Source organism: Perca flavescens, chromosome 20 (assembly GCF_004354835.1).
Source record: "Perca flavescens isolate YP-PL-M2 chromosome 20, PFLA_1.0, whole genome shotgun sequence".
NCBI lineage: Eukaryota > Metazoa > Chordata > Actinopteri > Perciformes > Percidae > Perca > Perca flavescens.
In genome coordinates, this window is record NC_041350.1 from 28,901,212 (window position 1) to 28,927,697 (window position 26,486).

At 41.8% G+C, this 26,486-nt stretch overlaps 3 protein-coding genes across 7 annotated transcripts in view; 2 read left to right on the forward strand and 1 right to left on the reverse strand.

Annotated features, from left to right (window-relative positions):
- Window positions 1–3,131: 3,131 nt before the first annotated feature.
- On the reverse strand, window positions 3,132–14,958 carry bag5 (BCL2 associated athanogene 5). Of its 4 annotated transcripts, XM_028566692.1 has the most exons (4): window positions 14,905–14,958; window positions 13,938–14,003; window positions 7,723–8,616; window positions 3,132–3,907 (listed from the first exon to the last, which is right to left on the reverse strand). In XM_028566692.1, exons 3-4 carry the CDS (start codon window positions 8,580–8,582, stop codon window positions 3,367–3,369), a joined length of 1,401 nt encoding a protein of 466 aa, XP_028422493.1. In that variant the 5' UTR covers window positions 8,583–8,616; window positions 13,938–14,003; window positions 14,905–14,958; the 3' UTR covers window positions 3,132–3,366. The 4 variants fall into 4 exon arrangements, with proteins under 4 accessions (XP_028422493.1, XP_028422495.1, XP_028422492.1 ...); XM_028566694.1 differs by lacking the exon at window positions 13,938–14,003 and having other exon boundaries at window positions 14,905–14,952; XM_028566691.1 differs by lacking the exons at window positions 13,938–14,003; window positions 14,905–14,958 and adding an exon at window positions 13,339–13,642.
- Window positions 14,471–21,760, forward strand: coa8 (cytochrome c oxidase assembly factor 8). Its single transcript, XM_028566695.1, has 5 exons — window positions 14,471–14,830; window positions 16,580–16,777; window positions 19,500–19,563; window positions 20,430–20,520; window positions 21,614–21,760. Exons 1-5 carry the CDS (start codon window positions 14,678–14,680, stop codon window positions 21,741–21,743), a joined length of 636 nt encoding a protein of 211 aa, XP_028422496.1. The 5' UTR covers window positions 14,471–14,677; the 3' UTR covers window positions 21,744–21,760.
- Window positions 21,761–22,565: 805 nt separating this feature from the next.
- Window positions 22,566–26,486, forward strand: part of klc1a (kinesin light chain 1a) — a 49,646-nt gene continuing 45,725 nt past the window's right edge. For both annotated transcript variants that reach the window (XM_028565369.1, XM_028565370.1), the window contains exon 1: window positions 22,566–23,091. The gene's annotated coding sequence lies outside the window, so the exon portion shown is untranslated. The remainder of the gene's footprint in view (window positions 23,092–26,486) is intronic.

Below are 26,486 nucleotides of genomic sequence, written 5' to 3' on the forward strand. Positions count from 1 at the left end.
CTTTATTCTAACTTGTTGTCGGGAAACTATGGAGACATTTGACCCTTTAGTTTGCGTTCACACTGCGAGCAACCAGCATCGACAAAGCAAAGGAAAACTAGTCCTACAGAGCGGAGAGAACAGGGACACCCACCAGTCACATTAGATCCAAAAGTTGGCACTTTTCCTCCTCAGGTAGAATTCAATTCGTACGTCCAATTCAAAAGGGAGTTGGCAAACCGAATGAAAAACTGACGAGAGCCAAACAAATCTTCCACTTCACCTCAAAGTCCATTATTGATGGAAGAAGGACTCCGATATATTACTTAGGTAAACTAATACTAAAAGTCCTGCATTCCAAGAACTAGAATCAAAATATACTTAAAGTGCCCAAAGTAAAAGTACGCAGAATGGCCCATTTCAGAATAATATGTATTACATTATTGGATTATAATGATTGATTAATTGAGGTTTTCATCACTTTAATGTTGCAGCTGGTATAGTTGGAGCTTATTTTAACTACTTAATATACTGCTGGGTAGCTTAATCTATAATAATACATCATAACGTATGCACTGATTATATTTTGTATTAATAATCTGAAACTGCAAAAGTAACTGAAGCTATCAAATAAATGTAAAAAGTACAATATTTGCCTCTTAAATGTAGTGACGTACAAATATAAAGTAGCAGAAATTGGAAATAAATGGAATTGGAAGTACCTCAAAATTGTACTCTAGTACAGTACTAGAGCAAATATACTTAGTTACTTTCCACCACCGATTAAATTGGTGTTACGCAGCTTTCCATCATGTCAGACATGGTCTTCATCAGCAGTTGCCATGCAAGAAAATTTCAAATTTCGTTCTTGAATTTGCCTAAATTCCTGTTTTTAAAACTTTTATTCACAGACCTTTGGCTTCTTAGGGCCACAGCACTGACATTTCGTCACCTTATAAAGTTGATGGGGCAAACATGTTAAACTGTTGTGTATTAACACATCCGGCAGTTATGGAGCAACATTATCATTCATTTGGAGTAGTGTTTGTGTCCACCTGATAAATGGAACTCATTCTCTCTCTTTTAGCTGTTTTTGGTCTCCACCAACTCCTGAGGGAAATATAATACAATAATTTGTCTTTTTAGCCGATAAAACGCACCACTACCTGCGCTCTGCTGTTTGCTGCTGAGCAGGTAGTTTACAGAGGGTTTATGAGAGCATGTTTTGTTAAAAAAAAAATAAAAAAAATGGAAACAATGCTATGAGAGCTGTGAGAGTGAACCAAAATAGCAAAGTTGCCGCGAAACCCAAACAATGAGCTGTAAGGTGCTAAAAAGCTCTGTAAGGCTGAGGGGAGCTGCAGAGTCAGGGGATAATTCGGTACGAGCAACGTACATGTCCTTTGATCAATTGTTTGACGTAAAAATATTAATTATAGCCGCTTTAAATTCCTCAAAATGCATCTACATTTCCATGACCACTGGGTTGAACTCAGCCGATGAAGATAATGCGACAGGATTGAAAGCTCCAGAAGAGCTCCTGAATAAGGTGTGATTCGTCAACCGCTGTTTAAGAGGTCAAGCATGAGCTTTACAAATTCTAAAATGGTCTGCAGCGAGAAGTATCTCAACAAACGGCTCTTCGAGAATCATTGTTCAGAGGTCAGCAGAAAGCGGTGAAGTAATTCGGTCAGCCAATTATGGAGTTTTGTCATTTTTGCTCCTGTTGCCAAATTGCAGTGAGAGCCAGAGGTCGGCCCCAGCAGCAGCCAGGCTGTTTGCAGTGTGAAAGCACAATGTCACTCATTTTATTGCCTGCCGCAAAAAAGCAGCGCTGTCATTCCGCGTTACCACAAAATATTGACCCCCCGTCAACACCTTCTAACTTTTCGTCTTTTATCATCAGGGAACAAATACGGACTCAAAAAGCGCCTCAATTTCTGACAAGTAGTGCAAATGTCTTGTGGCGATGAGAGCCGGGGTGCTCTCCACTAACACATTCGGTGCTTCAGCGTTGATGCATATCAAAAATGACTCACTACTCACTACAAGGCTGCTTTTACACGAACCGGCTCACAGGGAAAGGGTGAAACTAAAAAGGCACAGAGATTTTTTTTGGACTTTTCTCTTCCAGTCCTTTTCCCCTTTCCCTTTCTCCTCCCACCGTCTCGAGCAGCAGCTTCGAGAGGTTTCTAGAAGGCTCTGTCGACTGCGATTACCATCAGCGCTCCGTACCGCACAGGAGCCGACTGCCGGCCCTGTGAGCTTCAGCCTTGATGTGTCAATCCAGAGGATATCAGCGCCTCAGCCTCCCTTCCTCATCCTCTTCCTCTCCCCGGGGACCTCTCACAGTCCCAGTCAGTAGAAAGCAGTGGGTAGAAACATAAAGCAGCAAAGAATTCGCCTCCTCCTCTTTCTTCTATCGGAATAAAAAAAATTAAATAAAAACCTGATCCATTTATAGCCTAGCACGATCATACAGTCACAACCAACATGTTACAGACTAACAGCGACACAAACAGCGAGGGGAAAGGTACTCCTATCTTTTCAACACGTCCTCACAACGTAAAGTCTCGACTGCTAACTTCATCTGCATCTCCGCTGCATTTCTCGTCGTGTGACAGCTCAAAAAAAACCAAACATTTAAAATCTCTCAATTTTCACTGCAGATCAAATTTCCCATTTGTTCACACCATCGGCTTTGACAAATACATTCAAACCTAATTTGATTGCAATACAAAACTGCAGCAAAACCAAAATAAAAACGCTCCTGGAATTTGACCTATTATTTTTTTTTATATATATACTTTTGGCGCCCATAATCAGCACAGTACAACAGGTATTATAATCTGGACCGAGGCGGTAGCCGTGGACGACTCCATAATTAGGGTCACTGTATTTAAAACACATGCATTGACGGACTCCATTAGCAACTCAGATTAATCAGGCCAGACGGGGAGACCACTGCTAAGCAATCCATCACACTTTATCGATATCAACAACACACACACACACACACACACACACACACACACACACACACACACACACACACACACACACACACACACACACACACACACACAGGAGATTTTTTTAAAGTAAATCTTCAAAAAAGGACAACACAAATTCAAAGTGTGTTTGAGAAAAAAAAAAAAAAAAAAAAAAGGAGTTCTGTGTTTTTCTCAGGTTCGGCCACAACTACCACAAAGACAAAAGAAAAGCGCTGCTGCAGTGCATTCTGGGGATTTGAGTCAATATGTAAAGCCCGTGGAATGATAAGTACCAGTTTTTTTTTTTTTTTTTTTTTTTAATTTACACAGATTATCAGCTCCTTTCTTTCCTGCAGCGACGTCCCATCCGGCGTGCCGGTCTAGCAACATGGCATCAATACTCCCACTCGTCCGTCTTCATGTCCAGGTAGTTGAGAATGTTCTGGGCAAACTTCACGGCCTGCTTCCGCGCCATCTTGGTGGTCTCGTCGCCCTGCGGGTCCACGGCGTCCAGCGCCAGCAGCTGTTTGGTCAGCAGCTCCTCGAGCATCATGTAGCTCTTGTCGAGTCGCTTGCCATCGAAGCCCAGCGCCTGGGCCTGGAGGTCCGAGAGGCTGCCCAGGACCAGCCACACGGCCCGGTGCGACGGGTGTTCGCTGGGGCCCGGCTGGCGGCGGGCCAGAGCCTCGCGCAGGTCCAGGAAGGTGATGATGGCCTGGACCTCCACCACGGTGCGCCGGCGGGCCTCCCGGATGCACGGGTTTCTGCCCGTGTCAACCTGGTCCAGGTGAGTGAGCAGGCTCTGCAGCTCGGCCTTGGGCCTGAAGCTCAGATCCCCCATGATGCAGTGCCGCAGGACACCGTCTCGCAGGTGGGAGACGTGAGCTCGCACCGCCTCGATCTCCCGGATGGAGTTGTTCTGCCCCAAGTCGTACCTGAAGAAACAGAAACACTGAGTCACAAACCACAAACTGGAGCTGCAGGAAGATCAAACCTGTAATATACATCGTTACTAGCTGTAGTATCCCGATCAGCACTGTTCTAGCGGTGGATGGACTAATTCTCGGCCCTGGACGATTATCAGGCCCTTTTTTGGCAGTTTGCAGATCATCTGTATCAGCGTTGTCTTTGCCTGATAAACAAAGTTAATGAATTAAAAAGTGTTGTACTTTGGCTCGGCTACAGCTCTGGGTCGGTCCTCTGCTTCGGATTCTGACTTAATGTCCCGCCCACAACACTATCTGCCTCTCTGTTACTGGCTATTACGTTGAAAGTTTCTCATTTATTAAGTAATTGCTTAACCCTTGTGTTGTCCACCCGTCGACCATGCAACTTTTTATTTTTCTGGGTCAAAATTTAAAAAATGTTGTTGCTTTTTTCTGCATTTTCTGGACGTTTTTGTTGTTGTTTTTCCAAGTTTTTGAAGCTTTTTCCAACATTTGTCACTTTTTTAATGTTCCTTTATCAATTTGGTTAAATTGTTATCATTACATTTTATAAAACACCCAAATTCAATGAAAGTAGTGGACTGATCATTTATTTTACTTGTGAAGAGTAATAGTTGTATGGAACCATCCACGTCATTTCTTTTGACAATTTGTTTGAAAGAAACCCAAATTTCGGGTACAGAAACTTTTTGAAAATGGGTCAAATGTGTTGAAGTTTGTAAGATTCCAAAATCTTAATTTTGATTTAAAGATTTTCATTTCAATTGTAAATGCATATCGGTCCCAAATATCGGTTATATGTCTCATTAACTATTAATAATCGGTATCGGCCTTGATCCCTAGTTCCAGCACCCAAGTATTAGTACTAATACAGTAGGTCTGGGGGACATTTTCTTTATGAAAGTTTTTCCTGCCATTATAAGGTAAACCTTATAACGGTGCAGCACTCAAGCCATTTTTGGCAGCACCTAAGCTGAATGAATGTTTCTAAAACGACTTTTCTCAGATCTAATGATTTAGCAAGTTTTGTCTTTAAGCTTTTTTAAAGTGTTCTTTATTATTATCTGCTCTAGCTTTTCCAACTTTTTAGAGTCAGATATGGAGATAAAAGCGGTCCGAAATGATGATGATGATGAAAACAGATGCAAAACTACCACAAAGGGACACAAGCAGACAACAAAGAGACGCCAAATGACCACAGAGACCCAAAACGACGACGCTTATACGCCGGATGTGTATGGATATTTTCCAACATATATCAATATAAGACAAATGTAGGCATAATTATACCTAAAACAACTGAAAAAAAAATGTTGTATCACAGTGTCCTCATAAATCTTTTAAGGTCCAGTGTGTAACGTGTTTAGTTGTTCATTATCAAAATCTGTGTTGCCCGTTCACAAACTTATCCTTTTTCATGAATATTTACCACCACCATCAATTCCAAGTATTCCTATTGGCTTGAAATTTTACATTAGCATTCGCTTGAACTGTCGTACATGCTCCGTATTCGTGATCCATCTTGAAATACGTTAGCCGGTAAGGGACATACAGGACGTACTGCTCCACCTTTGGCGTTTTCTCTGTCACATGATAAACTCACATGGGTGATGCTAATGCTGCTAATGGGTATCGTAGCTTCCCGGTCCCGGCAAGTTTGAAGAAGGAAACATGGAGGACCACACGTTATCTTAATACATTCTGCCGCGGAGTGGGACAAAAAAAAAAGTCTCTCGGGGGGGCGGGGGGAGAGATGAATGTTCGGAAATAAGAGGCTGCTGCGGCCCGCCGTACAGGTTAGTTTGACCAGCGGGCGATCACACCGGCCGGAGCGGCCTCCAAACACTATCAGCCCACCAGGAAAATTCCAGACTCCTCTTCGCCCAGAAAAAGAAGAAAGGATATTGAAAAGAGCAAGAGACCGGCTTTTGAAGCGTGAAGGCTACAGTAGCTGCGATACACAATTTGAACTGCGTGGAGCGAGAGAGTTGATTGCGATATACGATCTCAACGCTAGATGGGAAATAAATTCCTACACATTGGACCTATAAGAGTCCTAAATCCTACTGATTTATTTACACTGTCAGACTCACGATGGACAGTTTAAAAATAAAAGCATTAAAATCGATGCAGCAGAACCAGGAATAGTCTTTTTTTATTCCACACATTCTTCTTGCTCGTCAAAACCTAAAGTCTAGCCTACATTACCCACAATGCAACACGGCTGGAGACAGACGGTTTAGTTGAAGATTCCGGTGTGTTATGCTAGTAGCAGTTAATGAAGCCCCGAGTCACAAAAGGTTTTTATTACAACTTTTTTTTACTTATGCAGTCGTACTTTCAAACACTTGTAAACTGATGTGTGATGATGATGATGATAGTGATGTGTACAATCAGTGGAGTCCCCCCACCATAGCTAGGTTTTTCAGCTAACAAAATTAGCTTCTTGATATTTGAATGATCTGTAGGTTGTTTGCAGTGAAAGGATTTGCACCAGCAGGGGAAATGTCTGCAGTGTGGCACCAGCTGTGCCAAGCTGAGGGTTCTGTAAGCAGCCCCGCCACACCAGACAGAGAATCACAGTTAATACCACCAAAATAAAAAGCATAGGTCAAGTAGCATCATATTTAAAGCCATAGGTACTCTAACAAAATACTCTATTATAGAATTCTATTATAAAAAGGCATTCTTTTTTTTTTTATTATTCTGGCTGGTCTTGCAAGCAAATAAACATTAAAATACATTTTCCATTCCATTAAGATGCGTTTATTTATAGTGCGTAATGTATCAAACAAACTTAATTAAAGAACCTTTTTCCTTCACTGTAATTGAGGCCCAAAACTAGGCAGCGTGAAGAAAAACCGTGTGAATGGAGTGGTACTTGAATCAGTGCTGGAGTCTGCTGATGTACATAATAGAGAACACGGTAGGCGTATTATTGCCATCAGTGCTTCTCTGGTGATGGGAGTCTAATTCACTCCTGAGAGGGAAAAATGATTCAAATCTAAATGTCCTCCTCCAGTCTACCACCCAGGCTACTGGTGATGTGGGGTAACATCAGCTACACTCACTGTATAAGGACAGCACAGTGTAGACTTCATACTTTGAAATGTAGAGAATGTTAGAGTGGTATTTCCTGCTGAAAAGAACTTATGTAAATGAACAGCTGCACTAGAGCCGAAGCTATTGGTCAACAGAAGATAAATCGGGATAATCTTCTATCATTGTCTTTTTCTTTTTTTTTTTTTAAGCAAAAGCGCCAATAATTCTTGTAAATGTTGATATATATAGTCTCCCATGACAGCAAATTAAATATATTTGAGTTTTAAACTGGTGGTTACACAAAAACAAGACATTTTGAACCCTAGCCATTGGTTTTAAATGTATTGAGTGGCATTTTTTCTGCCTTTTCCTATTCACAGTCCGTGATGGGAGTGCCACTTTTGTGAATGAATGACGTCATTCAAGAGCTGGACCTGATTGGTCCTGGTTAGTCATCCAAACTATGTATGGCTATGGTTGAGCTGAATGTGTGAATTTACCTGATGAAGGTCTGAGACCGAAACATTGTATTTTTCTTCTAAATAAATTATTGCTTGCGTAATGGTCAGTGTGCGGGATTTTCTCAAAAAATTTTGATCATATCCAGCGCACCTGCCTGACAAAAAGAGGTGTGCAAAAAGCTTTCCTACGTTGAACCCTTCATCTTAAACTCATTTTCTGAATTTGTATAGACCAAAACGATGCCTGGATAAATAGAGAAAACGGTCGTAGCCGTGATCCGTCCTTTGAGTGACGCCTACCTGCGCGTGTCGTCTCCTTCCACCTCCAGATCCAGATGTTTAAGCAGCCCGTTAATCTCCTCCACCACCTGTTTCCTGTAGTTGCGGATGGCCGCGTTCCCGGAAACATCCAGAGCGTCCAGCTCCACCTGCATCTCGGTGAGGATTCGGGACAGGTGGGTGCAGCTGTCCCGGCCGCTCAGGCCCATCAGCAGGGCCACCAGCTGACTGCGCGCCACGCTCACCTTCACCATCACCTGGTTGATGCGGTGCACGGCCTCGTGGGTGTCCCCCGACAGCGGCAGGGAGAGGGTCTGCTGCTGCGTGCGCCCTTCGATCACGTCCTGCACGGCGCACATGCGGGTCAGCGCCCGGTAGCGCGCCTTGCGGAGCGGCACCCGCCCCTCGGTCTTGACTTGGGTCAGCCGCAGCACGATCTCCTGCAGGGCGTCGACCAGCTCGTCGTTGATCTCCGCCGCGCCGCCCGAGCGCTGGGGCGCCACCACGCGGTCGTCCACCAGCTGCCGCGCCTCGTTGCTCAACTCCTCGATGGCCATGCGGGACGGATGGGTGGCGTTCTCCTCCAGGTAGCGCAGGAGGCCCTCCACCTCCTGGGCCGCCCTCTTGCGCGCCCCCTGCAGCTCCGCCTTGCCCTCCGTGTCCACCTGGTCCACCTCCAGCAGCAGCCGCGTCAGCTCGCGCTCCAGCCGCTTGTAGTCGCGGTCGTTTTGCAGGCCGCTGAAGGTGCAGACCTGAGGGCCCAGGGACGCCACCTCCTTCTGCACCTCGTACAGCCGCATCATGGCGGGATGCTGCGGGTGGTACGGCTGCTGCTGCTGCTCCATGGGATGTTGCTGCTGCTGTGGGCCGCCATGGTCCATCCTCTTCCCACCATCAAAGGGCTTCCCAAACAGGCTGGGGAAGAATACAAAAAAAAAAAAAAAAAAAGGAAGCATGAAAGGAGAGTCAGAACAATGAGCAACAATCCAGAGCCGAGCCTCAGCAGAGCCAACATTGTTATCTACTGGCCAGAAGGACTTCAAAAGTTTCTTTTCAGATACTCCCAGCCATCACTGGTTGAATAGGACCTCAAACTAATGTCTGGATCCCCGCCAAAGCAGCAGGCATAGAGAACCAAACCTTGCAACCTCCGCCAAACATTCAAATCTCCACCAACTCCGGAAGGAATTTACGACAACGTGGTCGGATGTAAATGCTACTAGCCCTGTTCTTACGTGCTACTTGGTATGTAAATAATGCGGCATTTCTGTGTTGGAAACAAAAGTTTGATTTTTGTAAATCTTTCTCTGCATCTTCAGTGGGAACAAACGCAACAACGTGTCTGCGTTTCGGTTAAAACACAGACCCTGGTGAGAGAACCACAATGGCTGTAACAGGGCTCCACACTAACTTTTTTGCCTTGGTTGCACTGGTGCGCCTAACTTTTTTTATTTAGGTGCACCAGCACAAAATTTAGGTGCACCCAAATTTTTCCTCGCATCGCCTTAACGCTGAATGGCGATACACAATATATAATTCTGTATTTTTTTTACAAAGTGGGCTAAATGTTCAGTTTTAAGTCAAAGCCACTTTTCACAAGCTCTTTTATTAAAACAGATTGTGATTAAAATAAAATGCAAAGACAGGGTTTCCTTTACCAGTTTGAAAATATACAGCTGCAACACATGTAAATGAAAGTTATCTAAAATAAATAGCCTGTCTATCTATCTATCTATCTATCTATCTATCTATCTATATCTGAGAAAGCTCCTTCATAAGCTTTCAACAACAATAACAGACTGACTAAAAGAGAAAGAGACGCCCGGATAGCTCAGTTGGTAAATATAGAGGTTTGATTCCGACCTGTGGCCCTTTCCTACATGTCATCCCCCCCTCCCCCTCTCTCCCCTTTCATGTCTTCAGCACAAAAAAAACAAGCAGAGTACTACGGCACAATGACCCCACATCCATAAACAGTGCTATAAACAGCCTGTTAGACGCTGTAAATATGTCCCTCTAACGGCTGAACGGTGATTGATATGAGAGTAAAAATGTCTTTTCTTGACTTTTTTTCTTATTAGATTTAACTCCAAATGAATCACATGAAAACCCAGCTTAAGACGAGGCAAGGACAAATGCCCACATAATATATTCCTATGAAATCCCTACCCCTTACAAATCATGTAAGAAAATGAATGAGGATAGCCTACATTTCGTCTCACCCACATGACAACCATTCAGAGTACGGCTGAGGGTTTCTACCAGGCTCCTCGGCTCACATGGTGGGGATATCTCCACGTTAACAGGATCCAACCGGCCAATCAGGCTTCACATACTGAGGAGGACACCAACTGACCAACGCTCAAAATATGGAAACAGCTCAGCGAGTGTCCCCACTCGTGTAGAAAGCGTGTCAAAGTGTGTCACAAGTGCCTCGAGCTGAGAAATGTATTCCCAATTCAACACTACTTAGAATAGAATTATATGTCTTCAGCACTTCTTAGTCGGATTAATAACAGGGTTCCCTTTTAAGCTGCTAAATTATACATATATCTTTTGAGCCAAAAGGCCAAAGATTTACTGACTTCTCCAATGTGAGAATTTGCTGCGTTCTCTGTTTGGAATCATTGTAACCTGAATATGAAACAAGAAATCAGGAGCCGTCACCTTAAGGCTCTGGGAACTTGTGACATTTTATAGACTGAACAATTACCTGAAAATAACCAGCAGATTACTAAATATTAAAAATAATCAGTAGTTGCAGCCCGAGTTCTCAGATATGTCAGTAACCTTGAGGTAAAGACAGTTGTGTTGTATTAAGCTACCGTATATACAGGTCATCATCAGTAGGCTCGTTTTAAAGAGAAGGGTGTGGCAGTGGGGCAGTCGTTTGACTGTCTTTGTAGTGGTTTAGTCTTATTGTAGTCATTTTGCATCATTTTGTAGTTTTTTAGTGTCTTTTTGTAGTAATTCTGCCTCTGTATAGTCATTTTGCATATCTTTATAGTTGCGGGTCTCTGTAATTGTTTTGCATCTTTGTGTTGTAAGGCCTCTTGTTGTAGTTTTGTCTATTTGCATCTCTGTAGTTTTGCATCCTTCTAGTTGCGTTGTCTCCTTGTAGTTGTTTTGCATCTCTTTGTAGTTGTGTTGCGTCTATTTGTAGTTGTTCTGCATCTGTGCAGTCTCTATTTGTTGTGTGTCTCTTTGTCGTCGTTTCGCATCTTTGAGTCGTTTTTGTTGGGTTGTAGTTGTCTCTTTGTAGCCGTTTTTGCATCTCTTTGTAGTTGCGTTGCATCTATTTTCAGTCTTTGTCTTTTAGCAACCCTTTGCAGACTTTCCAGAAGTCTCTCATGCTGCTGTTGGTTCAGAAGCGGCCCCTGAACTTCACTTCACACTGGAGATGAAGAGAGGCTGTCTGACTCCTGTGCAAAGCCTGCTGCCATTACAGATCCACACTGACAACTCCTGAGCAGAGATACTATACAAAATACTACCGCAAAATATACAAATATTATAGGAAACCATCAGAGGAAGCTTGAGACACAGAGTTTTTTTTTTAAGCGGAGGTATACTATTGTTCTGGTTTAAACTGCTTTACTAATTTTACTGTATTTGAATGCTGTGTGTAGCTGTAATATGATGGGAAAAATAAACACATACTGGATTGGACAAGGTGGACAGATAATATACATCAAAATACTTTGATCAGGAGCAAAAAAAAAATCATGATCAGGACATTCCTACCTTTAAGTGGACTCTGTGACGTTATAACATTAATATTAGCAGTCATGCACACAGAGGCTCTGACCTGGAGCACCCCGGGCCCCGGGGTTGCTGCCCCATCAGTAATTCATCCATAATCACAATGTAAACCTTTAGCTTGAAACAATGAACCACCTCCAGCGTTCAAATATATTATACAGGAATAAAGAAAAGGAAAGAGAGAAATTCTTCCCATCAATCTACAAACGGCCACATCAAAGACCTTTCTACATCTGCATGGTGAACAGTAATACTCAGGATTACGATAAGGACCGTACGGTTGTAGTTTCTGCAACCAAACCTGGCTCAGGGGAGAAGGTTGCGTCACGAGACAGGCTGTCGTTATCAGCCGAGGTGCCCTAAAAGCATGATGTGATTGTTGCATATGAACACAAAGCCCACAATATGTTGTTACTTTACCCACAGCATCAATAACACGTATTGGAATAGACAGGATTATGTTATCAGCATTCCCTAAAGTACTTTCGTGTAGGAGGGCGAGGGGCTGGGCATTTCCAGAATAGTGTATGGACGCATGCCGGCGCCAGAGCTTACACATCGGGAGTATTTATTAGGATAATCTCAGCAAAATCCACTCCAGCCTGGCAAAAACAGCTCATCCCTTTATTTGATCCAAGAGAGACAAGAAAAGAAAGGGAGTCTGATGTGATGAAGCTAAGAATAGGTTTGCTAGTAGGAATCTTCCCTCCCATGAGTCACACAGCATTAAGAACAGAGGTAAAAAAAAAAAAATGAAACACCAAAAATATGTTTTACGTTTCAGTCTACCTTGACATGTGCAAGTGTTAATTGTAAAAAGAAATGTTATTTTAAAAAGTAATTTAGGGAATGCTGATAACATAATCCTGTCTATTCCAGTCAGTGGTATTGGTGCTGTGGATGACAAAACATCACATTGTGGGCTTGGTGTTCATATGCAACAACCACATCATGCTTTCAGGGCACCTCGGCTGATTATGACATTTTTTTTTTTTTTTTTTACACAATGTCTTTGCAGATGACTGGAGGTAACATGCAACGAGCAACCCCCAACATCCTTGCTTTAAATCTTCCCCCAAAACCGTCCAAGCACCTTCCTGCATGGCTGCATGCACCGGTCCTGCACGGCTTTGCGCATTATGTCACCATACAAAATCCTATTTGGCACAGCTGGTTGCGAAGGTGTATCTGCCCTGCCGGGAGACCGATTATCAGAACCAACACATAACGCCCCACATCTCCGGATTCACACAAAACACCTTGAAGCATCTCCTGTCAGCTATATCCTGTGGCTCTCTCTCTCTCTCTCTGAACTACACACACACACGCGCGCACACACACACACACACACACACAGAGCATTATTTGCTCACCTTTTTAGAACTCCGAATACATGCGCGCACATTTCTACGGATGTCTGTTTCCATCGGCCACAGCAGGGCGGGTCGTGGAGCAAAGTGGCATCCAGATGGATAACCACCCCCAAATAAGAGCGAGATTTCGGTGGTGCTCCTCCGGTCAGCTTCAGCACCTAACGAGCGAGCGACTGACTGCGGTTGGGCTGGTGTCGCCCCTCCCACAGACTAGCAGAGGGGCTTCCTCCGCCGTCTCTCGCTTTTAAAAAACTTACTTTACCAAATGATATCTTACTGAAACTTACAGATTGTTTTAATAACCACTTTGGACCCAACAAAGCTGTAACCGAACACTGTTTTCACCGACATCATGCCCCTATTGTTGTTGCTACTGATGATGATCATCATCATCACCTGACTCGGCCCCACCTTTTGGCCGGATAACTCCAGCTTTTTGGGGGTTTAAATACACACACACACACACCGCTTTGTCACTTTAATAGTTCCACCCTTAACTTACCTGCATAGCCAGCGTACAGCCATCTGAACTGTTGCGGAAAAGTGCGCACCTCCCCTGATTAAAGCTAAACATTAGCCTACCTAGCTAACGTTACCTTACTTTCCAGCTCACGCGTACGAACTAACGCGGAGTTTCTCTTCGTTCCTTTGAGGGGGGGATAAACCCGTTTAACCGGCGTTTGTTTTTCTCGACGAATACAAAATGTTAATCGGTGTTTAGTTGACGTGTATTAAATACATATCTACGTAGAATAAAAAACATGAACGTGTCATTTTGCCGGTGATAGACTTAGCTATTTTTTGACGTCGTGTAAGTTTTGGTCGTCCAACATGGGTGTGCTCCATTTTTATACTGTGGCTGTGCGGGTGCTATGTGCGGGTGTCGTGTTCAAGTACCCTTAAAAAAGTAGTATAAAGATCTGACAAGGAACACTAATTACTTATTATTAGCATTCTACCTGTAGCCTATTTGATTGTAATAGAGCATCTTTGTCATCATAACCAACGATTAAACTGTTAATGATATTTAAAAAAAGAATAATAACAATAAAACAAATCTTTCTATATTCCTTTCCCTCTGTTAGGAAGTGGGCCCCTTACCTGGCCGCTGGAGCACGCACGCATTCAGTGAAGGTGGCCCTGCATTACTACACGCCTTGATTTTACCTAAAGAAATGAAAAAAAGCAACATGTGGACGGTTTATTTAATAATGTTATCAACGAAGTGGGGGGCAGAACTGGGCCCTCATTAAATTATGGAATAATTAAAAATCTTTTTTTAAATAGGCCTATTTGTGGAAAAAAATATGTAGCATAATATTTGAATTACATAAAAGTTTTTTATTTGTTTTCTTCCTAATTGTCCTGGAAATGGTGGTCAAGAACCCCACCCTCACCCCCAACATAAAAATGGTTTGGCCACTGATCAAAAATCTGTGTAATCTAAGATCTCGTCCCGGGCCCAGGCAAGACTGTCAGCTGGCCTGGTAACAATAATAATCATTATGACAATAATGCATTTGCGATTTTCATAGCAGAAAGCATTCAAGCGAATGGACACACTTACCCATTCACTTGATTGGGAAAGTGTGTCCAAACTTTCACTGGTACTGTACAAGAAACCCCGCCCGACTGGCTCAATCACGGGCTGCGCCGGTAACATTTTGGAGCCCGTCCTTTCGTTGTGGGAGTGACCAGAAACGGCTGTGCTCACACAGAAGGACACCGACATGAACTCCCTTGCTGAAGTACTCTGTTGGATAATATTAACACGGGGATACTCTGCTCTGTAACGGCTACTGACTCTCCTTAAGACTGCAGTTTAGTTTGGGTTAATTAAAATGGCGTCCAAAGCAGCAGTAGCAGCAGCGGGCTGTTTAACATGGAGGGTGTTCAGTCCTTTTACCCTCCACTCTCCTCCATGCAGTTTATCAGCACTGACTATTCGGCAGTGCAGCTCCAAACTGGCAACCCAACCGGACAAAACACCAAAGGTTCGTACAGTAAATCATAATTCCTCGTAGAACATATTGAATATAAGAGCTACCATGTTGAATATTCGACTTACAGGAAGCGTTACGTCCTCGGCACTTCGTTTACAATCACACCAGCGTGCGTGTGTTGCCATGGTACTGTTGCTGTGGTTGTTGCCACGTTTTCTTTTTATATGCATGCATATGAAACAAAAAATCAAAATACTCCATTATAAAGTAAAGTTATGCATTAAAAATGCAGTGATGGAAGAAGTATTCAATACCACAGTGTACAAAATACTCAAAATCTTAAAAAGTACAAAAGCAATATAACAGTGTACCAACAGTTAAAAAGTAATGTTGCTCATTATGCAGAATGTGCTTTAAACATTTTAATACTGCTGGTAATTTTAACCTATACTAATACATCCTCATTTATTTCTTGGTTATATTTTGTATTAATCATCCAAATCTGCAAAGTAACTAATTATGCCAAATAAATACTACTTCAGTACGTAGAGTAGTTTATTAGTTACATTCCATCACTGACATATTTCAGTAGAGTATTAAAGAAACTGCTTTTTTTTTTTTTACAAACATTACCTAAATTAAAAACTGATAAGATAACCCTCTGACCGCTTTAATAATAACATTGACACAAGTTCACATTCTCTGACTGAACCAGTGTTAGCAATGCAGTTGTTCTACCCATAGATATAAATACGTTTATACATGGGGAAATAAATGCTGTGGCAAGCAAATATTTGTTGTTAACGTGCATGATTCCTAAAAAAAAAAAAATCCCGAAACATGAGTAATGTTTTGAATCTTCAGAAGGTTTTGAATAATACAGCAGATTCATTATTTAATCATTCTTATATTTACATGAATAAAGACATTTGCCTGCAGAAAAGGCCCAAATTGGAAAATGCATCAGAATGCAGGAAATGTAGCGTTTGATGCTCAAAGTATATATGTGTGTTTCTACCTGTTTCTGGACTCTGAGTCCTGCTGCATCGTGTTCTCTGGCTCGCTGCTTGCCTCATCACACAGTCTGCTTTGAAATGATAAGCAGGTTCCTGTCGCTCAGCTGTTTATTTAATCCACGTGACCTCCGTCTGTTTCTGTGTGTGCAAAACTTCCACTGTTTACTCCAAGGATCTTCAACAGGGGGTCTGGGACCCCTAGTGGGGGTCCTCAGAGTTACTGCAGGCGGGCCACCAAATTATTGTTAAAACCAAATTGTCTTAACATGAATCAGACATATTATTAGCAAATAAAAATCAGCTTATTTCTGAAAAACAACAACATTGATGATAGGCCCATAGGTAAGGTAGTCTCTAAGATAGCCATCCACAGATCCAGTCCATGCACTAAATAGCTATGTATTAAGGCTTTAGGCCACCACCCACACATTGTTTAAGGCCCAGTTTAATGTCCAACATAATACAATATATGTAGTAGGGACCCCCCTGATCCGTCTCTCTCAGATAAAGGGGTCCTTGGCTTAAAAAATGTTGAAAACCCCTGTTTTACTCAGTTTATGCAAATTCAACTCTTCAATTGACTGAACATTGAATTTAATATAAAAGGCACCACTAAAAAAGGATGACAGCTATATTTTAAAGTGCAGTTTTCTGTCGATATTTTCTTTCAACTAACACAAATGTCCCACCTTTTCGTGATGTGTATAGAACAGTGTTATCGTTTTTTTAAATAAATACGATAATATTGTCATCTCAAATGACTTTGTTTTTATTGTCTACGTAGAGATCTGCCTTCAGACCAGCAGCCAGCTCCACGCACGACTGGATCGGTCCACCCAACCCTCTTTCCAACCTGCGGCCAATCGTGTACCACGTCCCTGGGAACGAATCGGAGCTTGAGAAACGTCTGAGACACCTGAGGCAGGAGACGGAGGACTGGAACCACGACTTCTGGACCAAGCAGAACATCAGCTACAGCAAGGTGGAAGTGTTTTTTGATTCAGGACACTGAGGCAGAGTGTATATATACAAAGTTGTGTTCACTAGCCATGGAGTCACTTACTGGGGCATGGGGGGGAGGCCCGGGAGCCCTGGAGGTCAGTACCCAGCCATATAGCCACTTACTGGGGCATTGGGGGGAGGCCCTGGAGGTCAGTACCCAGCCATATAGCCACTTACTGGGGCATGGGGGGGAGGCCCAGAAGCCCTGGAGGTCAATAACCAGCCATATAGCCACTTACTGGGGCTTGGGAGGGAGGCTGGGGACTCTGGAGCAGGTTAACTCAGGCTTGGAGCCACTTACTGGGGCTTGGGAGGGAGGCTGGGGCCCCTGGAACATGTTAACCCGGGGTAAGAGCCACTTACTGGGGCTTGGGAGGAAGGCTGTGTGCCATGGAGCATGTTAGCCCAGCGTTAGAGCCATTTACTGGGCCTTGGGCTGGGGGCCCTGGAGGTAATCTAAACTTCTGCTGCACAGAAGTAATGCATTTAATGTTTATGGAAAAACAACCTCACTTTATTAGGAATATATATACAACAAGACAAAGGCACATCACAGACAACATATGTTGCAAATGAGGAAAATAAAACTCTGCCCTGCCCGCACAAAGTCTATTTTCAGTAAACCTGGTGCTGAGGTTGTGCGGGAGTATAGTCTTTTACACTATTACAGAATAATCAAAGGCCTTGCCAAAATCAAGAAAGCTAAATTCATTAATTAATAATCTACAGAAACAGAGTTTCCTTATTTTGAAGTTGTAGTAGTTATTTTTGGTTTTAAGACTCTCTGAGTCTTTTGTATTGCTAACAATGTTTTAATTTAAGCAGTGTGATTAAAATGCAGTAAATGCTAATGATATAATAATCAAAATTATGCTCCATCACAATAAGCAGAGATGAAAAGAAAAACACCCGCAAAAAGTTCCATGTAATTGAAATGAAAGTAAAAGAGCTGCAACGAACTAAAGTTTATTTCAAATAAGGCAGCAACTAATGATTATTTCTTAATCTGTGAAGAAAAAAAGTCCCAGAAACCAACTGATGTCCAAAATATAAAATAACCAAACATCTTATTATTTATGATGTTAATAAAAACAGAAAGGCAACAAATCCTCAGTGGATGTTTGGCATTTTTGCTGAATAAATAGTGGAAATGATCAAACGGTTGTGGATTATTATTCTGTCGATGGATCAGTCGGCTAATGGACTCATTGCTTTAGCAGTTATATAAAGAAGTTAGGGCTGCACAATATACCATTTTTTTTTTTATTGCCATGACATATAAAAGCACTCCCAAGATTTTTTTTTTGTTAGTTGAAAGAAAATATCAGTAGAAAATGGCACTTTAAATGGAAAGTCTTTTTTAGTGGTGCCTTTTATATTCAATTCAATTTTCAGTTGGTCCAATGAAAGTAATGCTTTCCTTTCATTTGTTTCAAATTCCACAAGCAGTTTGTTGCTTTTAGCAGAATACGGCAGAAATGCAGAACTGAGTACACTTTAATATCTGTTTATGTATATCGTAGTAATATCGTTATCAGGTTATTCAACAACCTTATCGCATAGCACATACTTTCCTCAGACTGGCAGCCCTAAATGAAGGACCACGTTTACTGTGTATGTGTTTAGACAACAGGATGGTACAGAGCAAAGCCTCTGAATCAGCAAACATCCCCCCCCCCAGAGATGCTGACCTCTGCAGAGCCTCCACATGTGGAAGTGTCAGTGAGTGGTAGTGTCCTGCATGCTCAGCTCTGTCTTACATGCTGTAAGTTGTTCTTTCCACCAGCAGAGAGCAGCAGTGCACCACAAAGCTGTTAGAGATCTTCAACAAGGGGTCCCTGACATCATGCAGTGGGGGGCCACCAACCTTATGTGAAAGTTTTTTCAAAAATGTAAATGTCTTAACATTAATCTAACATGTTATTAGCAAATATTAATCAGCCTTTTTGTTGAAAAAAACAACCACACATTGATTATACTGTTACTGGCCCAAGTTAATCCTTAAGGATTCACTGTACCATATGTATTTTTAACATTAAAACATGATTTATAAAATCATGCCAACAATTATTTAATAGCTTGGTATTCTATGCACTAAAAATGTGTGTTTAAAGGCTTTTTGTAGGCCCAGTTTAATATGCAACTTTTATACTGAATTTTATACAATATTTGTAGTAGGGGTCCCTGCTCCGTTTCTCTCTCAGTTAAGGGGTCCTTGGCCTAAAAGATGTTGGAGACCCCTGCATTAGGTGTCAAAAGGTGCAGTAGCAGACCTTATTGTCCCCTTTCTTATGCAAAGAGTTATGTTCAAAACTTAGTGAGGAAATAAATACCTTGAGTTTGATGCTATTTATTGAGCAAAGATATTTTCAAAAACCTATTTTTACTTTCATAGGGGTTCTGCCTACGCTGCCTAATCTGCAACATAATAAATGGTCATTCAATTCATTTGTTTCACATTTCCAATTTAATTTGAGTGCTATACGGCCACTGATAGAAAGGAAAGGAAAGACAGGAAAACTGAGTTGTCCTAAATGTGAATATTTTGGTTGTGTGCATCCATTTGTTCTGGAAGTTTTCTGACTCGCTGAGACCAACCCTGTTGATCTGTTGTCTGTATTCAACCTGGGTCATCGTTGTCTTTTTGTTTGTGTCGTAAAATCGGAAGAAAGAAAACTAATGAACCATTATGCTCTCTGCAGGAAAAAGATGTGTTCATCTTTTCATCACTAAAAGCAAAAGGCTTGAGTGTGCGTGATGAGCAAGGTGAGGACTTGCAGCTTTTTATGCATATATTAAAGTGTAAAAAAAATAAAAACTCATGCTGCATGCATTTGCAAATGTATTGTGTATAATCTGTGAGCCAGTTTAGTCTGTCAGGCCGTGTTAGAGATTAACCTTAAAACTGAGCGCTGAAGTCTGCAAAATTTGTCTTGATCTTTATTTTTCACTCCTCCTTCTCTCTCTTTCCTTGTTTCCTTGTTTCCTTCCTTCCTTTCTTCCTCCCCTTTTTACCTCTGTCTCCTCTCCTTCTCCTTTTTCCTCCCTCATCACCTCTTTCCCTCCATTCTTCATTCCTCTTCATCGCCTTCCCTCTGTCCTTCCTTGCTTCTTCCCTTGCTTCCTTCCTTGCTTTCTTTCTCATCTTTTTACTTCTGTTCCCTCTCCTCCAACTCTTTTCTCCCTATCTCCCCCTTAGCCTTACTTCCCTTTCTTCCCCTCACCTACTTCCCTCCTTGTGTCTCCTCTCCTTCCTCTTCATCTCCTTCCTTGCTTCTTCCCTTGCTCCCTTCCTTCCTCACTGTTTTTTTTTTTTTTTTTATCTCTGTCTCCTTTCCTCCTCATCTTTTCTCCCTCATCTTCCTCTTCACCTCGTTCCCTCCATTCTTCTTTTCTTTTGTCCTTCTGTCGGTTTGTCTCCTCTCCTTCCCTCTGTGCTTGATTTGTTCTCACCTCCTCTTCCTCCCCCTTGCCCTCCTCTTCCTCCCCTTGCCCTCCTCTCCCCCCCTCCTCTCACCCCTGTAAAAAACAAACCACAAAAACAGCACAAAAAATGACATTTTCATACACATTGATGTGTTTTTATGTAACATCTGGTGACTTTTCCCCCCCTGTGCTCCCCCCCCCCCCAGGACGCCGCCGGGCCCTGAACAGTGAAGAAATGGCGGTGTTTTACAAGAGCTTCCTGGAAACAAACCGACTACGCCACGCAGATTATAACAAGTGAGTTGTTTTGCAGCTGGGTATCTCCCAGGGTGCCGCTGGGTGGTGGTGAGGGGGGGGTACATCTCCCTCCACGGGAGCTGTGGGCTGAAACAGACCGTTATATACTGCACCTAGAGAGCAACAAACATCGCAGCCTTTGAAGAGCTTTCTGTGCATTAGCATTCCAAAGTGGCTGACTTGTTTTTAGCTCAGCGAGTCCTTCATAAAGAATGACGTTCACTGCCCACACACATCACCTCCGCAACTGCTTTTCTTTTTCTTTTCTTTTTTCTGCATGCGAGAGTTAAACTCTACCTTTTGTTATTATCTCTAGGGCTGGGTATCGTCCAAAAACGTTCCACACCTGTACCGATACCAATACCGTGACTTCGATAACGGTTCCTAAACGGTACTTTTTTCAATACCAAATTTATAAAACAAAAATAAATTACAACATTACGGCACAAATTTTATTTATTTTTCCGTTGCTACTACGTGAGCCCCGTCTCTGTGTAACGTAGAGTGTCTCTATGACGTGTAACGTTAGACAGCCAATCACAAACATTATTAGATCTTGGTAGAAGCATGTGGCGTGCTTATTGGCTCACTGACGCTGATGAGATTTACTCCTTAGGGATTGAAATTGAATGACAAGGGAATTTTCGATACTCGATACTTCAGAGGCGATTCGGTTGGTGCCCAAAAAGTATGGAATTCAGTACCCAGCGGCCAGCGCTAATAGTCTCAGGTTAGAATAAATCAAAGGAATAACATTTCTTCCCTCAGGTATTATTGCTTTCTTGGCTCATTCTATTAACAATATTCATAAAAAAGTACTTCCAGTACAACAACCCTTTATTTAATTATGCAATTCTACATTTACTCACACTAATTTCCGTATTGTTCATGTTGAAGGTTAGCATCTACTGTAGCATCATAAATGATGTGGCCATTTGATTAAATACTTTAAAATGCTTTGTATTAAAAAAAAAACAACCAAATCAATCATTTGCAAATCTAAAATGATTTGTTTTTGTATTTGTTAAATCGTACTGTATTACTGGATTGAACACACTTCTTCTAATTCTCTTCTCCTTCTTCTCATGTTCAGGGAATGGTACCGACGTAACTTCACCATCACCTTGCTCATGGCCCGAGTCGCCCTACAGAACATGTGGAGGACTGTTACCGAAAGACGCAGCAGCAAGAAAAACAGCTCTCCTACCACTGATAATAAATAATATATTCAGCCACCTTATAATCTTAGTTTGCACTGCTTTGATGTGTACTGTCATTAATTTGTGTTTCAAGGAATTAGAAAACTACCTCTCATATCTGATGAAAGATTTCCATCTCGCTGTACATCTGTCTCTGTATCTGATGTGTGGTTGATTCGATCAGATCCCTCTTAGGTTCTGAAATATATTTTCTCTGCATGCTCACTTGGAAAGGGACCAAAAGATGAGCTGCTGATTTGTTCATTCAGTCCCTACATCTTTCTTATAATTACATTTTAAAGCAGTCGGAAATCTTAAGGAGTTTCAAATCAGCAGGGCGTTCACATGAAACATCAATTAAATGAACAAACGTATTACTTTTCACATCTGCCTGCACTTCACTGTAAAACCCAGTCAGAGTACATTTTATTTGTATTTGGACATCTTATTTCTATCAGTCTGCATTTACTTGACGCACAGGATCACTGATTAATGTGATATTCCGGTTCCAAGGTGTTGGTGATTCCACACTATGTAGTCTGGTATTGCAACATTCCCAGGTAAACCACAGCTAAAACAAGCCCTGAAACTTTGCAAAGGAATAATAAAGTATGCTCTATTATAATATGTTAAACTACCCAGCAGTATAAGTCGTTGATATCAATTCCACCTTCACCAGGTGCAACATTAACATGATGAACACATTAATGCATCAATAATTATATAATCCATTAATATGATTTTGAAATCCCCCCCCACCACCACATTACCAGTACTTTTTGTGTTTACTGGTGAATTGTTGCATTAAATAAATCTGGCAGCTCAGTTTGCGCCACAGTTTCCCCTTTAATCCGGGCAGGGATGACATCATTACCGAGGAAGAGGGGGGCGCCGGGTAACGCCATTTTCACGCACCGCGCAGTCAGTCAGTCATCCAGCCAGCGGACTAGCGAGCTGTCATCTTCACGGGCGACTAGTCAACTTTTCATTTAGCCCCATGAAGCCCCTCTTAAGTTAGTTTTACGGAATTGTTCCTGCCATGGAACCAAAGGAAAACAGGCTTTTCTTGTATGGCTCCGAGTAAAGCCAGTGTTTTGACAGTTAGGTTGGCTAGCTATGTAGCTAGCTGGTCACCATAAACGGCGGTTGATGCAGTGAAGACCAGCGTCAGTCGGCAGAACATATTCCATCCGGACACAGTTTGGAAATTTTGTTTTATAACTTAAATATTTTTTTTTACATTTATCAGCAAGTGTTGTCTGTCAACGCAACAACACCTCCATTCAAAAAAGACGTGATTTAGACGGTAAAAAAGGCGAGGAAAACGGACGTTACGGTGAAGCTACATTGGCAACGGATGTTCCAGAGAACGGTAAGAATGGCTCCGTGTATTTCTTGGAGTTGTGTCATTAGCCAATTAACTACTTTCCCGGAAATATCCGTGTTGTTTTTAAGTGTCATCTGGTCAAACAACAAGCCTTTGAATTTCTTTAGTTTTTTAATAGGATTTAAAGGATGGCCCCATTTGATGTGTGGTCCGTGTTTACAGTACAGGTGAATAGGGAAAACATTTGAACTAATATATATCGCCATGAAACTTACCTAGTTGATTGCGTTAAGACTATTTTTTTGTATTACAAGTTTTCTGAAATCTTATGTTTAAATATGCAAATTATATGTTAGAATGGATAAAGCCAGGTTCACAATTATTGTTTCATTTTGTTTACATATTAGAGTCAAAGGTTTTTACAGAGGGGATTTTGAACAAATCTTTTTTATCACTCAATAAATCAGAAAATATGTCAACAGCCATAAAAAGAATACATTTTTCACACATCGCCGCTTTTTAGGTATACCTTTTTACATTAATCATGCTATGAATGCTATATGAACAAACCCCTCTGTAAAAACCTTCAGATTATAGATATAAACGTAACTGCAAAGTTGGGTGTATGTATAATCTCCATTTTACTGGCTCAGAGTATGAGAACAAATCCTTATTAAAGATATGGATATTAAAGAAAATTCATACATTTTGCAAAACACTTCAGGTGAATAGGGTAAAACTAATAACTATCACTATCAAACTTGACATGTTGATTACTTGCATTAAGACATTTCTTTTTTGCATTACAAGTGAATGATAATTCTAAGATAATGCTAACTTTTGGTGTATTTAGAGGAAATCTACAGACGCAAATAAACAAAGTAATAAAAAACTTTTTTTCCACTAGTCTGAAAGAAGACATGTTATGGAAGCAAAAAAAAAAAAAAGAAAAACTCAAAATTTAAAAATGTTTTTGCCTGTAGTGTCTCCCCTTGCAGGAATTAGACGTTCCTAAGCACTGTGGTTAGTCTGTGACAGGGAGGTATTGGCTAACTGGTTCTTCAGGTTAATCCATTTGTAAGCGAGATAGCTGGGACAAAGCAGCAGGAGCTCCAGGGGCATGGACATGACTGAAACATGCCTGGATGGTGCACTTGGGCCACTGCAGCACCCGAAAGTAGTTGGATGTCCCTTTTCATTGATATTCCGAGCGGGGCTGAAGGCTGTGAAAGCTGCCTGTGTTTGGGGAGACCGCTTCAGAGGGACAGTGGATCCCAGTGTGGGACCCACAGCTGGGAAACCAAAAAACACTGGGAGGTGTCTATGAATATCTGAGATTTAGGACACAATCTCCGAGTATACGCTGCATGTCAGAAATCTCTCAGGAATATTTGTGTGTATTCCTGAGAGTTGTGTTTATGTTTCACATTAAAGTCCCCCGCCCAAAGGACTCCTCATGACAACCTGCAGCCAGGCTAACACCCCTCTGCTCTCCTGGGACTGCTTGTTGTTGGCCTTAGACATCCCAGAAGGTTTTGTGTGTCGACCTTTTTATAGAGTTCTTACCCCTGGCGGGAAATTATGTGTTGTCGCTGCAGATTTTGTTGTAATGCTGCAGGTGAAGCATGTAACCTAAGGCCTGCTGAAACACTGCAGATGTAGTACATTTTTATTCTACTGTAGTGCACTTTTACACATGGTACTTCCAGAAAGGTAACTATGAATTTAATATTTAAACATTTGCCCAGCCAATACTGACTTTTGAGGCTAAAACCAACATTAATATTTGACAGTTCTGATATTGACCGATGTTCTTCTACAGAAAAACAAAACGTAAACAGATGTTTTTGCTAAGGATTCCTTAAATTCTCTTGTACTCTACCTACACATTTTGGCATTTCTGTAATTTCTTGTTACTTGTTGGCTTACGGATTGCCTGTATTGATATGCATTCCGCAATAAACAATTCTAGGCTGACTTGTTGACCGTTTAGCTTCTAGAAAGAAATGGGCAACATTTGAAATATTAAAGATATAAGTTATTGTTAAGGTTTCAGCAAGGAGTGGTGTTACTACGGTCTCTATAGATCAGAGCATCCTAAATTACTTCACTGAATAAAATGTATTAATTTCATCTCTTGCCCAAGGCTCGCTCATAGAAATATAGAAAAGCCATTGCTCTTCATGTCATGTGAGGGCTAACCAGAAGTGAACCTGCGACTCGTTTCAGAGATGACATGCAGCAGTTTCAGCAGTGCAGTGTTATGTCTCGTGACTGTCTGATGTGTTAACCCTTTTCATGGTCCCTAAAGCAAATAGCTAATTCCTCACATGATACTTGAGTAACGGCTAGATAGATGAGTAAGACTGAAGAAATAGTGAAATCAAAGACGGCAGCAAGTTGAAGATCACAGAAAGTGCAAAAGGAAGGAAGATATAGGTTACGTAAACAACCATGATCATTTTAAAGCGGCTTTAATCAGTATTTTTTTATATCAATAAAGGATCACTTCACTACTTCTACTTATATATGCAGTTCCCTCCAGCTCTACAGAGATTTATCCCATCTTTAAGCTCATTGTTTTTATTTTTCCGGGCTGTAACTTTACCGTTTGGTTTACTCTCACCGCTCTCATCAGGGTCCATATCGGCAGCAGCAGGCAGCTGTTTACAGGGAAAAAGTTCTGATAAAGCCACTTTACACTACCTGCCAAGCACCAAACGATAGAAAGGCAAAGGTAGAAACTAGCTGGGGAAGAAAGTGGAACGTTTTCCAATGAAAAAGCCAAAACGGAGCTTAAAGAAGATTGAACACTGGACTTAAATTTGTTAGGGCCAGAGATACGACTCCAAATAAATGCAAATGTTGTTCCATCTGTTGCTTGTTTCTGCCAAAACAATCTGTTATTGCAGGTTGAAAGTGTCAATCTTTGAGTGTTTTGTTAGTTTATATAGTGTTTTTCGATAAACTTATTTTTTGTCTGTCTTTGGTGCTCAGTGCTATTCTATTTTCTGCACTTGACTGTGGGTTGCACGCTTTGTTTTTAGCTGTTGTAGACGTAGCTGGTGTAATAAACTACCCTAACCAGTTCCTAAAGCTATTTATACCAGACAAACTGGCATCACTTTGCGAGTAGCAGAGGTTTAAAATCGCATCGATAGGATAGAGGTAGGTAGAACAGAGAGAGAACAGCCAAAACAAATCCACATTTGAGTATGTTATTCAAAAATAAAAATGATCCCGTAAATTTAACTTGCTCAAGTCACAGCTCTCATCTCATCAATGACTATCAGCCCACACATCGCTGACAGTGCTGCTCTTCCGGCTGCCGGCTCAGACCTCATGCAGGAAGCCCCCCTCCTCCCCCCTTCCCCACTTATACCCTACCAGCCTCCCCACTGCCTTATATCACTGCCTTAACCTGCTTACATGAAGAGCTG

Coding starts and splice junctions, on each gene's coding strand:
- coa8 (XM_028566695.1), top strand. CDS start 14,678: ATGGCGTCCAAAGCAGCAGTAGCAGCAGCGGGCTGTTTAACATGGAGG. Junction 16,778..19,499: donor AGAACATCAGCTACAGCAAG/GTGGAAGTGTTT, acceptor TGCTCTCTGCAG/GAAAAAGATGTGTTCATCTT. Junction 19,564..20,429: donor GAGTGTGCGTGATGAGCAAG/GTGAGGACTTGC, acceptor CCCCCCCCCCAG/GACGCCGCCGGGCCCTGAAC.
- bag5 (XM_028566690.1), bottom strand. CDS start 12,868: ATGTGCGCGCATGTATTCGGAGTTCTAAAAAG. Junction 8,617..12,836: donor GTATTCGGAGTTCTAAAAAG/GTGAGCAAATAA, acceptor ATTCTTCCCCAG/CCTGTTTGGGAAGCCCTTTG. Junction 3,908..7,722: donor GAAGGAGACGACACGCGCAG/GTAGGCGTCACT, acceptor CTGTTTCTTCAG/GTACGACTTGGGGCAGAACA.